Source organism: Anas acuta, chromosome 2, assembly GCF_963932015.1.
Source record: "Anas acuta chromosome 2, bAnaAcu1.1, whole genome shotgun sequence".
Taxonomy (NCBI): domain Eukaryota; kingdom Metazoa; phylum Chordata; class Aves; order Anseriformes; family Anatidae; genus Anas; species Anas acuta.
Window position 1 is genome coordinate 146,522,636 of NC_088980.1, and position 18,068 is coordinate 146,540,703.

The following is an 18,068-nucleotide window of genomic DNA, read 5'->3' on the forward strand; positions in this document are numbered from 1 at the left end:
AGCTGGGGAGGGACTCTGTCATGGAGTGAAGTGACAGGGCAAGGGGTAATGGCTTTAAGCTAAAATACAGTAGATTTAGATTAGATATAAGGAAGAAATTCTTGACTTTGAGGGTGGTGAGGCATTAGCACATGTTGCCCAGAGAAGCTGTGGATGCCCCATCCCTGGAGGTATTTAAGGCCGGGTTGGATGGGGCTTTGGACAGCCTGGTGTGGTGGGAGGTGTCCCTGCCCGTGGTATAGGGTTGGAACTGGGTGATCTTAAAGATCCCTTCCAACCCAAACCATTCTGTGATTCCGTGATTGCCTCTTCTGCTTATCTCTTTTCCCATCTTAGCGGTGCTTCCATCTGCTTCACCTTTGAAAATCCTCCTCTCCTCCAGACTGTCTTTCCCCAACAGATTGTGAAGCCAAATGTCAAGTTTTGTATTACTTAAGGCAAACAAAGCCCCTCACTTCCAGAACACCCAGGACCAGGCAGGGAACCCACAGACCTGTGCTGTGACCATACTACATTTAAGCAGGCTTCCTGAGGACACAGAAATCTTTCTTCCTAACAGGCATTTAACCTCAGCCCAGCTGATCCAGATGGCAAGTCAGATCCCTACATTGTACTGAGACTGGGCAACACAGAAATTAAAGACAGGGAAAACTACATCCCCAAGCAGCTAAACCCAGTATTTGGAAGGTCAGTAATGTCTTCTTTTTGTTTTCAGTGTTGTTTTTTTTTTTCCTGCTTTGTCCCTTGCCACCACTTTTGCTGTTACTATTGCGAAGTGTTTGTTATACAGGCTGATGTCTGCCTGCCTGGATGTTGTATGATTCTGTTGATTAAAATGTTAAAAATTGTTATCACCCTGGATGACTACAAATTATTTAATTTTCATACCAGTCAAAACACATCCTGAAATGCAATCTGTGAGAGGCTTTATGGAATGATGCATGAGAGGAAATGAAGCAATAAATGATCTTGTCTGCACAAATTAGTACAACTGTCAAGTTTAAAATGAAATAAACATTAGCACAGTAAAGTGTTATTTCAAAATCTGTTTCCATTTCAGGTTGAACAGAATGCCAAATAAATCTCATGGTTATAGGATTAAGCCAAAAAAATTTTAATACCCCTCCCAGTCTTTTGAATGTGGGAGACAGATGCAAGCTCTCAGAAAACATCACATTTGTGTTATTAAGGTGTTAAACTTGTTTAATGTTGTTAATTCTAATAACTATGATTTTCTTACAGTATTTTCCTCTGTTTTAAGATGTATGAAAGTGTTTTGAATTGGGATGGAGTAGATCTAGCAGAACAGAAAGACAGAGAAAGTATACTGTATTGGACTGAAAACCCATTAGGCAAGAATCCTGTCTGCAACAGCAGAGACTTAAAAGAAAACAGTGCGGGGAGAAAAGACAAGAGTAGAGTGGTCCCTCCATAGCACACCATCTCAGTGTCTGTGATTGAAGCTCTTTAGTAGAGGTTCCAACTGAGCTATCATTGTGATGAACCCTGAAGATTACAGATACATATAGATGGAATGGGAAATTTAGACAGGATAGGAAATGACTGTTCATTTGGATAGTGCTTGCAGCTGCTGCCAATGGCAACAGTGGGGTGACTGACCCAGCAACTCTTTTCCAGTTTAGCATCAGTCATGGCAACTACCTTTCCCCATCCTTGCAGCCCTGGTCAGCACAGTACCACCAACGCCACAGCAGTCCCAGCTTTCCCAAATTTCTCCCTCGTCTGAAATCTGCTTAGCTCTTGCTACAAAATTAGACTTTGGCCATTTTGAGAAGAAGGATAAATGTCTTCCTTCAGAAGATGAAGATCAGTTTTGCCTGTGCTTTGGAAAAATCTGGATGTGCTGATGAGGATGTTCTGTCTTTCATCAATTTATCAAAGCTCTTTTAAGGTCACTCTTAGATTTTCAGCTTCCCCAAACATCTCATGACAATGATTTTTATCCCTGAAAATATGTAGTGACTGAAAAAGTAGTTCTACTCTGTGTGTTTTGTTTTTTTTTTTTTAAACATTTTTTAAAGCTTTTACCTGATGATTTTACTGTGTGCCTCCAAATTCCTATATTCAATATTTAATCTGGAGCCTTTAGAAGAAAACAGAAAAGTCTGTTTTGGAGGTTCTGAAAAGTGCACAAAAACTCTCATACATACAGTTTCATTAGCTTCATAATTTCCATATGTTCACCTCTGTTGGGTTCAGGATAAATCATTGCAGCTGATCCACTCCTTCCCATTGCTTTGTCTGCTATAGGTTGGAATAGCTTTAGAACTGTAGGGGAGGTGATACAGAAGCAGGAGGAAGAAATTATTTTTGCACTATGTGTTTCTAATATGTTCATTTTATTTAAACAAAAAACACAAGCAAAAAAAGTTCCACACATTGTCTGCATGGTATTCATTAACTTAACCTTTTAGGCTTCTAAACTGATTTGACTGCACATACTTCCCAATTTTTGCTGTAGGTCGTTTGAAATCCAGGCTACATTTCCCAAGGATTCCTTGCTCACAGTCCTGATCTATGACCATGACTTCGTGGGAACCGATGATCTGATCGGGGAAACTAAAATTGATTTGGAAAACCGTTTCTACAGCAGGCATCGAGCTACCTGTGGGTTACAAAGTCAATACGAAATGTAAGTACCTCTTCAGACAGCCACAGAGAGCAGCACACTGTGAATGAAGGTTTTTGAGGAGAAATTCCAGATGTGGCCAAATATTAAGCCAGCACAGAAGTCACAGGAGGTATTTTAATTAAATTTACCATAGAGCTTAGCAGTAGCTTTGGGTAGCTTCCAAATAAGAAGTGGATATTTTAAAATTAACAACATTGTTTGTTCACCAAGTGTTCTAAATAGTAAACAGCTTATATGTATAGCATATCTGCTTGATAAACTGTCTTTGGACAGACATAAAGGGCAAATGGAAAATGGTCTGTCAGGGCACTTACAATGGGGCTCAGCCCTGCTCCCCATTATTGAACTGAAGAAAGTATGGAGAAAGCCAAACTAAAATAACTCTTTGCCCTGGGGTGGAGAGTTTGCCTGGGTGGTGAGGATTTGGGATTCTTGTCCTACAATTGTTTTGATATTTTATCTACAAACAAAGGATGGATAAAGTAAAAAAGTGATCCAGTAGCGTGGACCAAGACCCAAGACTCTTCCCTTACCAGCTCCAGTATGAAGTATTTCTTTATCTCCTTGTTCCAGGTCCTGGACAATCTCAGCTTCTCCTCTGCATGTGGGAGCAGCACAGTACTTCTTCCTTAAACATCCTTCTGGAGGCAGAACGTGTAGACTTGAATCTTTAAGTTAGAACAGGGAATGAGCTCTGGTCTTTCTCCTCTTGGGGAGTATGCTGATGCCTGGGCCACTTTATCTAAGCTGTGGGTTAGGCTGCATCAGCTTCTCTTGTGTTTTAAGAGAAAAGAGTGATTGGCCCCAGGGTCTGAGCACCTGAGAGGAGGTGTCTCCTCAATGCTGGAAAGCTCAAAGGAACAATTGGTCTTAGCAGACACTGCGGCCACTGGCCATGAAGTGAATCTCTGCGTAGGAAATCCTGTTTGACAGCACACTTTGCTGGAGGAAAACTTCATCCATTTCTCTCCACTCTGTTCCCTCCTTGCAGAGAAGGGTACAACGCATGGCGAGATGCAACGAAGCCAAGTGAGATCCTCACTAAGCTGTGTAAGGACTACAGGATAAATGGGCCCTTCATGCGGCCAGGGGAGATACAAGTAGGAACAAAAGTCTTTAAGGGACAGACGGTCTTCACTGAAGATGAGAATGGTAATGCAGTAGTTCATCATTCTTTGTGTTATAGCAGTACCAAGAGGCTGCCCCACCTGCAGCTGGGGTCCTGTTGTGCAGTGTTCTCTAGGATCAGATTATGGAACCTGTCTCTGCTATGAAATATTCATGTAACTGTGGTGATGAGGGCTGTGTCTCTATTACCTAGTACTGTATCTTAATTGGAGAGAATCTGTAGGGCAAAACAGCTGTTGATGAGGACCTAACATCCCCATGGTAGGTGTTAGGGTATACTTCGGGCTAGCTCCTTCCGTATTCCAAGGATGGGGTGCCTAGGAGCAGTTAGAGCGCAGGTGATGCTTTTTGAACATGTCTTCTGGCTTAGTTTCATCTGAAATTAGAGCAGCGTGCATGATCTGAGGCCCCTCCACACAGCAAACCAAGACATGAGAAAGTCAGGATAACCATCAGTCTTTAAAAAATGTATTCCCCACCTAAAGGAAGACACATAGTGTAGACAGAACCAAGCAGGGAGAAAACAAAAAAGAAGTACATATGTACATATGTGAAGTGAGTTATTCAAGGTCAGGCAAGTCCTTGTTCAACCCCAGTTAGGTTCCAGGCCACTTACCTGCCAGTCCTACCTGACCTGCTTGGTTTCCTCCTCTCCATTGTTTTTTTTTCTCCACACCTCTTGATTATTACTACTCTGACTGCTCTTCTGAAGCGCTAACACAATGCTGTGTAAATCCACGTATCTGGGAAGTTCGTGAATCCAGAGGGCAGGACAGAACTTGTTTTCAGGGGTCCCAAATTAAAAAGAGGGCAAAACTACCAGGAAGTTGAGTGTCCATATCGTATAAGGGTGGAGTGGGACAGAGCTATCAGTGATTCACTACTATCATTTGAGTAAGGAAAAGAGAAGTGAGGATGGAGACAAGGAGGAATAAAAGGAGCTGGTTTTGGAGACAATGGACACTGTGGAGTAGGGAAACCTCTATCCACCTCTTTGTATTTCAGAACATTCATCTTTGAGCAAATTCCCTTTGGCAGTTACAAAATATAGGTCACCCCTCCACTGGAAGGCTACTCAGATAGCATTGTTGGAGGGAGAAGAATTGATCCATTTTGGTTTGTTGGCCTGAGAGAGATTTATGTTTTCAGTATTGCTGCTTGTTTTCTTCACCAGCACACAAGCAAATGTGGCTGCCAGATGTAGATCAAAATTCTGGTCCAGTAAAATGAGCTTCAGACAACCAATGTCAGACAAGATGATGAAAACTGAAAGGAAGGAAATACAGAACCAGATGGCAAAGTCCATCTCCTGAAAAGCTTACTCACACAACTTTTTTTGGCACGTTGTAGAGAAAGTTTACAGCATGCAGTCTTTTGCATGCTCCTTTTCCAGACTGCTGTTCTGACAAGGCAATCTGGTCCGTATTTCCTGGTGAGTTCCTGTGCTGTTCATTGTTCAGGTCTGTAAAACTAACAAAGGCTGCAGATTTGAGCTCTAGAGGAGTACTGAAAATGGGCAAGAGTAATATTTCTACTTTACAGGTGGTGAAACTGGTACTTGAAGGCCATACATACAGCTTTAAATAGCAAGGGAAAGAATAGTTTAACTTTGCTCCAAGAGTATAGAAGTTTTATATCTACGCCAAGGTACTGTAGGACTATCTTCAACCAGTAGACACAAACAGGCATCTTCAGAAGGTGTGCAAATTGTCTTTAGAAAGGTGCTTGAGACAGAGGGGATGGGTTATCAAGGGACAATCTGTCCTGCTTACCATTGAGGCTACTTGACTGATTAGTTCAGACTAAAAACCTTGCCTTTAGCTGGATAAAATTAGATGAAATGTATTGCATCTTAAACACATGGCAGTACACAAAAGAGAGCCAGGACTCAGGACCACAGGGTCATTCTTCCTTCCTATCTGTGCCAGTAGGAAGTGTTCAATACCTACTGATTAAACCCAAATGAAACCTTTTATAATTTACCAGCAACTCTGAGATAGCAGCACTCTAGGAAAAGTTATAACTGCTGACAAAAAAAGTTTTACCTTTCTTTTCACTTGGATACTTCTCTCCTAATCTAGGAGATATCCCTCTTCAAATCTCTGGGTTTCTTTTGTGTTAAATGACACAAAAAGGGAGGAAAGAGAAATTCAAGTGCTCAAAAGGCTTCCTCTGCTTTTCAGTACCCACATCACCTGCACTATTAGCACTGTTCCTTCCTTAAAATATTCCTCCTTTCTCCAGGGTCTCACTTACTTTTTCCTCTATTGGCAAACTGTGCTGCTCACAAGACATGTTCTTGCCCATAGACTTCAGCCCTCACATTACTGTTCTTCCCCAGAGGTGTGATTTTCTTCTCCAGGGCAATTTTTGCTGTTGCCATCACAAGGCAAAACAAGGCTGTAGGTGTAATTTCTAGTGCCTATTTGCTGTTAGCTCCATCAAAATCTTGTCTCCTTGTGTTTCATTGGCCACAAAAACCTTACATTTGCAATTTTCTGTAACAAGTGTAGTTCGCACATTGCTTCCATCTTCCTGTTAGAAACAGCTGCTCTAATAATAAAATGATTCACTGTAAATATAGATGAACTGCTGTGGAAGTTCTACTTTTCTATTTATCCCAGTGGGTACCCTTATTTGCAACGCACTTTAAGACCCTTCTCTTCTTAGCTGGGGTACATAAAATCATTCTTTTTAACTCAAGCAGGTTTTTAATGACCGTCTTATATGGTCATTAAAACGGTCATTTTATGGAACATGTTACTAAGGGGGTTAGCATTCTAATTTTGCTCTGTTTGTTCTTTTGTTTTAATCTTTCCTATAGAGGAGCCAGTTGAGTCATACGAACATCTCTCCTTAAAGGTTTTACGTGCTTGGGAAGAAATCCCTGGGGTTGGATTCAAGCTGGTCCCAGAGCACATTGAGACTCGGCCTCTCTACCATAAGGATAAGCCAGGCATGGAACAGGTAAGGCAGCTCAGTGATGGTGTAGTGATGGTAGACCCAAGAGAAGTTTTCCTTTCCTCCAGTTACAGTGCTTTCTAATTGTATCTGCAAACTTACAGAGACAGTGCCCAGGTGGTGTACCATACACAAGACTTTGTACAGTATCAGCCTGCAAATTGTCACGCGTGTGTATACAGGGAGTTACCTAAACACACAGTAGCCACTTAAGCTATAACTGCATATTTTCATTCCTTTAAATGCTCTCGTTTATTAAGCTAACACAAACCCTATTTGCATGTGGACTTTGGCTCTTTTCAGTTTTCATCATGTACTATTTTTATATGGATTTTCACTTGGAAGTTTCCAGTGTTTGAGCTCAATTCCAAACTGCTGAGAGATTGATAGAATACATGTATGAAAAAAATATATTGTGTAGTTTGCTTATAGATTCATTTGTTACAGACTAATGAACTGCTTGGTGCTCAGAGGGGAAGCTGTGTTTTTGGAAGACAGAACTACATTTAAAACCTTTTTAAGTCTAAATTAGGGTTACAGTGATGTTTATTTCTTTTTTTCAAGGGTCGTGTACAGATGTGGGTTGACATATTTCCTAAAGATATGCCTCTACCAGGACCCCCAGTGGACATTTCACCAAGAAAACCCAAAGGGTAATAATACTGTATGCTTCCTCCCAGTACAGTGGTGTAAATCTTCCAGACTGAGTCTGGAAAGAACTATTAAAACAAGTATCATAACAAACTTCTGTTTTTCTGATACACATAAATCTAAGTCAAAGCAAAGCACCTAATTTCTTTCATTAAAAAAGTACAAGAACCGTTAGTGATTTTTGCATCAAGAGCTTCCACGTCTTCTAGAAAGATACTCCTTTTTCAGAAAGAGATTACAGTTGGCTAGATGTAAGAGTCCCATAACAGTTCTGATATTATCATCCATTTGTTGAGCTGAAAGAAATAATTCTGGTTTCAAACCGTTCTTCAGCTACATAATGCGCTTAATCACTGGGTGAAATCTTTAATTGGATGCAATGGTATACTTATGGATTTCCCATACTTGGCTCAAAGACAAGATCAGAAACACATAAAGTAGCAGCACAAAGAGACAGAGATATGTTTGGAATAGCAGTCTCTCAAATTTCAGATGGATCCTTCTGCAATGCAAGACAGCTATTCAAGTTTATGTAATGTTTGTAAATAAAAAAGTCAAACGAGACAAACAGAGTTCTCAGGTCATCCTTAATCAGCTTTATTCCAATATTTTAGCAAGGCCCTTCTTTGGAATTTTACATCTGAAGCAGCATTAGATACCATTCCTGCTTTATTTACGTTTGAACAAGGAACGATGTAATGCAGACTTGTTTATTTTCATTTCTTTTTATAAAAGCCAAGATTTGACAAAAACAAGAGTCCATGTAACTAATACTTTTCTCAGACCATGAATTTCTGTAATTTTCCTTAATGACAAGTATTTTCCCAGCAAAAATATTTAAAATTAATAATATACACAAAAGCAAAATGTTGATGCCATTTTGTAGTCTACAAAACCAGGGAAAAATATTTACAAATAATTAATTATGATAAAGAAAGTCAACATACAAATGGAGTCAAACATTTTGCCTGGGAATGCCTATTTAATGCAGCAAAAGAGACTCCAGGCTTCATAAAACCACAAGCGCGTTGTGAAAACTTTTATTTTTGGTGATCTTTGAGTGAACCAGGGTTTGATGGAGATTTGTAGAGGAAAATTTCTTTGTCTAGTACAGAGGTGTGGTTTTCAGGGTCCACATGTCCTGAAGAGCTCCATGACCTAGGATATCTGGTAACTTCAGGGTCAAAGAATTTCACACCTGAAATTGATATTATTTCCAAGACAGTATGTCATAATAGAAAAATCATTTGTTGGAGTTCCCAAATATACTTTTTTAATAATTTTGCAGTTAATACAATGACTCAAATTTTTTAATATCAAGTGTTTATGTCACCTACAATATCTGTATTTCAGTTCAAACTTACAGTAAATATTTGTATATAGAGAGTGGAAAGGATGAGAAAGATTTATTTCTCTTTACTGTTGTTTCTGAAGATGATGATTGCACTTGCTTCAATGAAAATATCTCTAAACAGTTTTTTTTTTTCCTTTTAAACCATTGGATTGCACCAAAGAAAATGGTTTTAGGCATTTCTTCAGAAAAGCGCCTCCCAGGGAGCTCTGATTTTTATTAGCAAGCTGCTTTCTTTCAGTTTTGGAGGCTGCTGTGATGATGCTGCTCATATCGACGTCGCCTTGTTACACTGCAGCATTTTTGTGAAGTGAACTGAAAAGGAACAAGCACATAAAAAGCAAGGAATTTTCCATCTCTCTGAAGCTGGCCATGACCCTGCTGTCATTCGGCATGCTCCAAGAGCGCAGAGGAACCACCATCCCCGTTCTATTGCTACATCCTCTTGTAAACAGAAGGGGCCTGAGGCTGGTGCTATTTTAAGAGTTTTGCACAAATACAACATTTCTTACTTTATAAAAGCATGATTTGGAAGAGGTTTACATTAGCGTCTGACCTGAGCCTGAGTATACACACACCTACTAAAAAAAAGACCATTTGTTAGCATGATCTTAACTACACAAAATGTTTCTTTTCTTTTTCAGCTATGAACTGAGGGTAATTATCTGGAATACAGAGGATGTAATTCTAGAAGATGAAAATATCTTTACAGGGCAAAGATCAAGTGATATCTATGTCAAAGGGTAAGTTCTTCAGTACTTGTCTTCAAAAGCAAAATTATATTCAGTCACAAAAATGATTTTGTGGGAATATCTGAGGAGGTATTTCTGTGACCTTGGTACTTGACTGTAAATGCCTGTCCTAATTAGTCACGTGTATTGAATACTGCTTCACCATTTTTCTCACTTAAAATCAAGTGACTAAAAAATGGCTGAGGCAGAGATGGCATAAGAAGAGAACCAAACGCACAATTCAGCAAACAGACACAAAACACAAAATTTGAACTGTAAGGGCTCACATGGAAGTAGAGAGGTATGAAATAACTACAGAAAAAAGAATTATGAGCACAACAGAGACAAAAAGCTGGCGTATGCCAGACTATTTCAATGGGAAATATTTTCTAACCTCATGTGGGAGTACGTGTGTGTGAATGAAGTCCTGGAAAAATCTGAGACTCTAGGGCACTAAGGATATAGAAAAATTAATTTAGGTTTAGATTAGATATAACGAAGAAACTCCTGACTATGAGGGTGGTGAGGCACTGGAACAGGTTGCCCTGAGAAAATGTGGATGCGCCATCCCTGGAAGTGTTCAAGGCCAGGTTGGATAAAGCTTTGAGCAACCTGGTCTATTGGAAGGTGTCCCTGCCCGTGGTGGAGTCGGAGGGGGTGGAACTGGATGATCTTTAAGGTCCCTTCCAACCCAAACCATTCTGTGATTCTCTGATTTTGCCAAGGAAACTTGAGTTAGTTCTGACCATTGTGTGGTATCAATCCCTTGGAGAATTTGACATTAGCCTAGATAATTGTACACCAACACAGCCAAATGGTCCCCAGTGAACAGTAGCAGTTATTTCACATGCTGGCTGAATAAACCTTCCCTTGCGGTTCCCTGATAGGTGCTACACTGAAATCCCTGGTGTTCACACATAGCACCTTAGCAACAAACTTAATGTGTTCAGAGGAGTAGCAGAGTAACTCTGAGAGCATAAGATTCAGTACAAGCTGGAAACCAAGGAAGTAAGTAGGGAGCCAGCCTCTGTGCTGAGCTGTGTGATAATGTGAGGACATCGCTATCACTGCCAGAACTGCCTGACAGAGAAAGGCAGGAGTGGATATCTGTTTATTTCTGTGCTTTCATAACAAAGGGACATATCTTGTTATGTTCAGATAGTGCACTCAGCACTGAATGTGTCACCAGGATTTGCACTGGAATTGTTGCTAGGTTTCCCCATTCCTTGTTGAATTAATGGGGCTTGCAGGAAAAACACCACTCTGGGTGCAGTGCAAAAATGATAACCTTTACTCAACCTGTGATGATCTTCAGAACTAAAATGCATAATGCTGGACCATCACCTTGGTGGAGCTCTTCAGAAGAGAAGATTATGTTTAGGAAAGCATATTCCTACTGTAACATAGCATTGCACTTCAAATGATATGCACACTATAGCAGAAACCAAGAGAAAAAGACAAGGAAAGGTGGGAAGACTTCTCCAGCCATATTTATGCCATGTTTGTACCCCCAGCCTGCAACTGCAAACACTGCAGACTGTAGGACTAACCACTTAAGCCAGTTTTGGGACATTGATGTGGAATCTGTTAGCATGGCACAACATGACTACGGGGTGATTAGTAAATGTTAAAGGAATGATGCTCTGTTTGCTTATCTTATCGTTACTGAATGACAACACCTCCAGTTCAAACTCCCCTGGTGATGGCAGTGTGTCCCACTATGTGCTTGCCATAGGTGGATAAAGGGCCTGGAAGAGGACAAACAGGAGACAGACGTACATTACAACTCCTTGACAGGAGAGGGCAACTTCAACTGGCGCTTCGTGTTCCCATTCCACTACCTCCCAGCAGAGAAACAAATGGTGGTCAGTAAAAGAGAAAACATATTTTCCTTGGAAAAGACAGAGCGCAAAATACCTGCTGAGCTGGTACTTCAGGTGTGGGACTTTGAAAGACTCTCTTCAGATGATTTCTTGGGTAAGTATGCAGTGAAACTGTCTGAGCTTCATGTGAGGTCTTGAGGTCTCTCTATACCTGTATTTTATCAAGGTGTGTACATGGAAGAGTCTGAGACCAAAGTCTTTCATGTCTTTTTCTGAGGCACCAGATTGCCACCTTATCCGTTTCTTGCAGAGTGAATAATTAGGGACTTGAATGCAGCAATGCCAAGGCAATATAAATGAATTGCTGAGGGTACAGGAAGATGCTTAGCTATGAAGCTTGGGCCAAAATGCTGCATTGCTCCATGTGTCTTACCTAGAAACTGCTGTTTGATCCCCTTTGTGTCTTTCTGGTCTCTGAGTGCTGTCACATCACTTCTCTCTCCAGGCACTCTCGAACTGAACCTGAACGGCTTCCATCGAGCAGCAAAGACAGCCAAGAGCTGTGACCTAGGCATGGCTGTGGCGATGAGTGAAGAAAACAAGATCTCCATATTTCAGCAGAAGCGTGTCAGAGGCTGGTGGCCTTTCATCAAGGCTGGGGAGCTCACGGTAGGCATCTCACTACAGATGAACAGATTTTTGCTGGGGCCCTTAGACTCTGCTATGATCCTGACAGAGATAAATGCTAATTTTGAATATGTTACCTGAAGATGGGCCACCACTGGCAATCCACATGACTTCTGCATGTGCTTCAGTGGTACTCCCATAAATTTCATTCAGATAATCCCAGACAGACAGAGTTTTACCTTTTTTTCCAGTTCTCTGTCCCACCCCCAGAGGCAGGCCGTGAGCAAAGGGCTGTGTGGGACTTAGCTGCAAGCTGGATTAAATCACTACAACTTTGTGTTTTTTCTTTTCTTTCTTCCACTGCTCATCTTCCAGCACACTGGATGGGTAGAGTGGAAAATCAAGTGCTTCCATGAGTGCAAGGGGAAAAGATTTAACTCATATTTAGGAAGCTCTAACTTCTGTAAGCAGAAGTTAGGGCTGATACTAAGGATACAAGTTAACTCAATTTATGTATTTCTACTGCATGGTGTAGCAAACATGATCTTTTACTGGTGATAATATTTTGTGGATTACTTAAAAAATCTTAATGGCTTATTTCAATGGAAACAAGCACTAGAACAGAAGAATTCTGGAAATTATTGGTAAATAATTGGTAATAAATTATTACAAAAAATTATTAGTAAAAAAAAACAGAGCTCTAGGACTTCATGACACTTTCTGCACACAGATCTCATTTCTAGCCATCTGCTTTTGTGAGGTATGAACCCAGTGCACAATCACTTGTGATGGGCTGAATTTCCCCCTGTTGCTGGACTGCACCTTGTCCAGCCCAGCCACCCATCCCCCAGTTCAGCCATTCAGCTCTAAAGGGACACGTGATAATTGGAGTGAACAGGAAAAAAAAAATTGCAACAGGCCTTATCAGATGAATTACACTATGATTTGGGAAGCAGAAAATATATTTCTGGAGGAAAACCTCTCTTTCTTTATGGTCTCTGGGTGTAAGTCAGGGATTTGGTGCCTAGGTTTTCCTTTGTGCTTTTTCTGTAACTACAAATACTTTCTCTTATTTTCTCTAATCAATTTCATTTGCCCTCAGCTGGTTCCATAATTTCTCCACAAGCCAATTCCTGCTGTGATTTAATTATAATAACCAAGTAATGGATGCTTACGTATGATCTCTCTGATCCAGGGCAAAGTGGAAGCTGAATTTCACTTAGTCACAGCAGAAGAAGCTGAGAAGAATCCAGTAGGCAAAGCTCGAAAGGAGCCCGAGCCCTTGGAAAAACCCAAGTGAGTAGGAGCATATTCATTAAAAAGCTGGGGCAGGGGTGTTCAGCAGCAGTCAGGGAAGAGCTCTCCTTGCTCTTCTCATTCCTGCTATAAGCTTGAGCGAGCTGTTTGGCCATTTTGACAATGCCAGGCCTCCTTGTGACAGAGCTGGCTGATGGCACTCTTAGCTGGCAGCACCTTGCAGGTGAGCTGAAACATCTTCCTGTGGAAGGCAAAACAAAGCACTTTGCTGCCCATTTGTCCTCAGTAAGGCTTCACACACAGGCTCATTCCACAGCTGATCTGGTCTGTGATAACCTCTCCAACCATTGTGATTTATGCATATACCCAACACTTTATTTTGGCTACAAGTAAATATCAGAGAGATGATATTTACTATATTAGGAGGATATATGTAAGCCATTAACAGTTAAGTGCTTTAAAATTATTGTATGCCATGTTTGTGTCTTTTATTTTTTTTTAATTGAGTTGTTATTAATCTGACCATTAGGAGGCAGAGTCTTAGTTATAGGAGATAAGGATTATCCACAGAAATTTGGAGGTATCTTAATTGCTACTTATCACTGAAAAGCTGACCTCTGCATGCATCTGGTTCTTCTTGGATAAATTAATCACATGCGGATAAAGGCACATAAAACATGAAAATCATACCATACAGGAACCATATGACTTTAACATATGTCTCTAATTTCTTTGTATTTCATAATCAAAGAATAAAGATGCTTGTTTTTCATCATAATGCTCTTTAAATAGGACATTTTAAGTGGTTTAACAAGGCAGACAATCTAAAAGGAGCATTTTATCTTTCAGTATTTACCACATTAAAAAAATATATTATCAATTGAGACTTTTGCATTCAGAAAAAAATGTACTTCTAATCTATTTTGGTTCAAGTAATTTGTTCTACTAAAGTAAGGAGTTAGACTGAAAAAAAAAAAAAAAAAGAAATTGGTATTATATTTCCTGCTACCAAAGCTTCTAAAAATAAATCGCAAATCCTAAAGGTAATCATTGCACATTGTTTATTCTTCATTTGTTTCATATACAAACAAATGTCTCAGAATAAATATGAAAGAGGAGAAAACAGCATGAAGGTAGAATTGCCAATAGCCATATAAAGGATATGAATTTTGTCTGAAAATTAGAGTTAACAGAGACTTATTGAGAATTAGCCTTAGAAAAACTTTAATCAATTGTATCATTGAACATCTTTCTTTACCCAAGGGCAGGATGAGATATACCTGACAGATGTCTAAAAAATGCCCAGTAATGGGAACTGCAGCATTTTTATTACATAGGTGGGAGGACTGAGACAGATCTGAAATACGTGTGGTGGGATGCAACCAACCTAGGCAGTTTTAAGAGGGATCATAGGGTGTAATAACAGAATGATTACTTGCCCAAAGGCTGTCAAAAGGATGCACAAAGCCATGCTCATTTTCAAGCTCAAGTCATCAAGCCCAGCCCATGTACCCAGGCAGCCTGGGGCTCCAGGGCACCTTGAATTTTCACCTCAAGGACATTTTTGCGGGTAATGTGCTGTTGTGCCAGAATGTGGTCACCAGCCTGGTGGCTCCTTCACTGGTGCACAACCAGCCTGGAGGTGTTTCAACCCAGGTGCCGCAAAACCAGAGTCTTCAGATCTTGTGCTGAGTAATGAGAGGCTCCACATCTAGGTTTTTATGATGCAGTACACAGGCAACACATGGCTTGACCCAGATCTGTTTAATAGGGATGTAAGCCTCAATTAAATTTGGGGTGGGACTAGTCCTACCTGACATTATCCATCTCAGAAGCAAATAATTTGGGCTCCTGTTGTAGTTACCCACATACAGATGGAGGAGTCATCCTATTTACTCAGCACATATCTTAGGATGGGAGCAGTGACCATCAGGAAACTGGGGAGAGAGATCTTCTGCAAGGTCCTTCCTCTCCATGCTGACTGCACCAGACTGAACACCTGACTTTGAATGTTAGGCAGAACAAATCCTAAGTTGCTATCAGCATGCAGATAGTAAATACATCAAGACCAGTTACTGGGAAGAAAATAAAATAATAGCTGAAGACATTGTATGCCTCAGTTCCATAAAGTTGGCATCAAAATTTACCAACTCAGTGCCACCATGTGTAGTACGGACTAAGTGGTTCACACATACACAATAGTCAAAATCAATTGAGACGTGGCAGACAACTGTTTCTGCACTTCAAATAAGCTCTCTGCAGGAAGAGGAGAGTCTCCATATCTCTGTGCCAGTACTCTAGGTTTGCACATTTGTTGACAATACATTTTCAGATTGTTCATTTTAAAACTTAATCATGCAAAACAAAATATTTTGAAAAACTAAATTATATTCCAGGAGCTACTAGGAAGTGGCAGACTCTTTAATGTACCAACGAAAAGGTTGACAAAGATTAAATGTCTGAGGACTGAAACAAATGAGAAATAAGGTGCATGGTTTTTAGCAGTGAATGTAAGTTCATACTGGTAAAGCCACCGTGAGGTTATCCATCTCTTCGTCTCTGCCAATCAAGACAGGATGCTTTTCTGGTAGATGCTCTCTGTTGTAACAAATACACTGTTATAGCTGGTACTGAATTCTGTTGCCTATATTGCACAGAAAACAAATTAAATGAGCCAGAGTCTGGCTTTTTTTTTCCCCTGTCCTTAAAGTTATGAAAAGCCCTTTAGGTGGAACACATGGAATGATGTTTTTGTTACTCAAGTCTGTGATTCAGTCAGCTTCACTCTTTATCACATCCACTTTTTTACAATTCCTTTTAACCTGGAGGGCTTATTTTTTTTATTTATTTCCAAGCCATTTCTATCCTTACTATAATATGATCTTTAATTAAAAAAAATATTCGTTTGACCTTTAGATTTCCTGTGTCTGTCAGATTGGCATTCCCCAACATGTGCTGAATACTGAATTCTCCAGATAACTAAGACATCATTTAAATTACTTAAACAGCTTGCTGGAGTAAAACATTACTTTTTGTGACCCTCAGTCTTAATTCTCCTTACCGCCATACCATCTGCACAACTACAGTGATATTTGATAACAAAGAAAGCCTGCACCCAATTTTGCTGATGTTATGGTTGCTTGACATCACTGCACTCTGCAGGTCATCCCATCACACACTGCTGACAGCTGTTGGCTCAGCTCATCGCAGAGGTAGGGCTGTTGAAGTCAGAGGCACAATGCCGGAGGAGAGATTACCCCAACATTTTTCCTGAGGGGAATGTTGCTTTCCTCTCCATGTGCAGCTTTGCTGTACAGTGTGAAGAAACTGATTACGGAAAAGATTATGACATGGGACAACATTTGGAAGAATTACAGGGTTGTGGAGTGCAGATATTTCCCACCAGAAGGTGGCCCTTCTTCCTTTTATGTACCCACGCAATCTACCTAGATTTGGAGGTTCCTCTCATCTCCAGTTTTCAGGAGGCCTGTTTTAAAACCCCTTCTGACAATATCTCATTTGGGGCTGTATGCTGGGCCTGAGCTGACTGCCTGTTGTGGCACAGTGGCTATCACCAAGCAATCACATTTTGTAGTGACTCAATTACTCCTTTTGCAATGCTAAATTCTTTGCAATGAATAGAAAGCTTTTGTACTCAAATTTAAGATGCCTGCATTTCTTCTTTAGGATTTTTCACCATCTTTTCTATATTTTTGAACCCCTCATCTTGACCTAAATTGGAGTAATTATGAAATATGAACTGGAATTTCGTTCTTAGCTGTGTGTGGAGCTAGGGCTTGGGGACAAGATGGATGACCCGAGAGTAAGTAAAACTCACAGAAGTTCTCTCCAAACCTTTTAGTGGGCTCCCAGGAGTTAAATGTCATTTTTAGACTCAAATATATATTTTGCAGTGGGGTGTATTTGGAAATAGACGGATCTGCCTTTACAAAGGTTTTTATTTCTTTTCTTCTTTCTTCCTCCTTAGCCGACCAGACACATCCTTCTCCTGGTTTGTAAATCCTTTCAAGTGTTTGTATCATCTGATCTGGAGAAATTACAAGAAGTACATCATCATTGGCATAATTCTGCTTATTCTTGTTGTCTTCTTGGTGCTCTTCATCTACACAATGCCAGGTGCAATCAGTAATAAGATAATTGTAGGATGAGCATAAGATCATGGCTCTCATTGTAACCAATCATACACAAACACTTCAGTTAAAAATAAAAGTCAGGCACACAAAATTAATGAACCTGAAACATATCTCATTTGTTGTAAATAAAAAGCATTACTATTCCTATGAGAAATAGAAGCTGTCTTAGAATATTTTAATGTCTTACTTCTTTGGCTGCTCATTCAGATCCTGCCTTACTGTGTATTATCAGCACCATCCTGATGTAGCGTTAGTGGCAATGACAGCTTGATTCTACACCTAAAACTGCATGTAAAAGTAAATTCCTTAATGCTGTGCAGAAAGTGATTTTTCAATCAAGTATTTATTATTATAAACAAGTAATTAAATGTTGAGAGCAAAATCTATACACAATCAAATGTACAGTTCAGTTGTTGCATAGTTTTGCAATTAATTATTTGATTTGTTTTCAATGATTTTACAATGGTATTATTATTTTGAGATAAAAGGTTTATTAAAAAAATCAGAAGTTCAATTGCCTTGTTTGATGCTGTAAGCAGAATTCATCCTGTGCCTCCCAGTAGGTGCTCTGTAAACACGTGTGAGGTAAAGTGTGGTGATGGGGGGAGGTAGAAAGAATTTTTTTCAGCTGCAGTTTGAAAGCGCTGGAGGTTGCTGGAGGGGAGGGATCAGGAAGATGAAGACTCAGCTGCAGGTACCGCGGTAGCAAATGATCCATGTCAAGGAGAGGGA

The 18,068-nt window shown here is 40.1% G+C and overlaps 1 protein-coding gene across 2 annotated transcripts in view; it reads left to right on the forward strand.

The window, feature by feature from the left end:
- FER1L6 (fer-1 like family member 6) overlaps positions 1–17,850 on the forward strand; it is an 84,321-nt gene extending 66,471 nt beyond the window's left edge. For both annotated transcript variants that reach the window (XM_068672610.1, XM_068672609.1), the window contains exons 32-41: positions 560–687; positions 2,483–2,653; positions 3,645–3,805; positions 6,606–6,748; positions 7,307–7,395; positions 9,389–9,487; positions 11,211–11,452; positions 11,804–11,967; positions 13,121–13,221; positions 17,171–17,850. In XM_068672610.1, the coding sequence (XP_068528711.1) occupies positions 560–687; positions 2,483–2,653; positions 3,645–3,805; positions 6,606–6,748; positions 7,307–7,395; positions 9,389–9,487; positions 11,211–11,452; positions 11,804–11,967; positions 13,121–13,221; positions 17,171–17,351 (1,479 nt within the window). In that variant the 3' untranslated portion in view covers positions 17,352–17,850. The remainder of the gene's footprint in view (positions 1–559; positions 688–2,482; positions 2,654–3,644; positions 3,806–6,605; positions 6,749–7,306; positions 7,396–9,388; positions 9,488–11,210; positions 11,453–11,803; positions 11,968–13,120; positions 13,222–17,170) is intronic.
- The last annotated feature ends 218 nt before the right edge of the window (positions 17,851–18,068 follow it).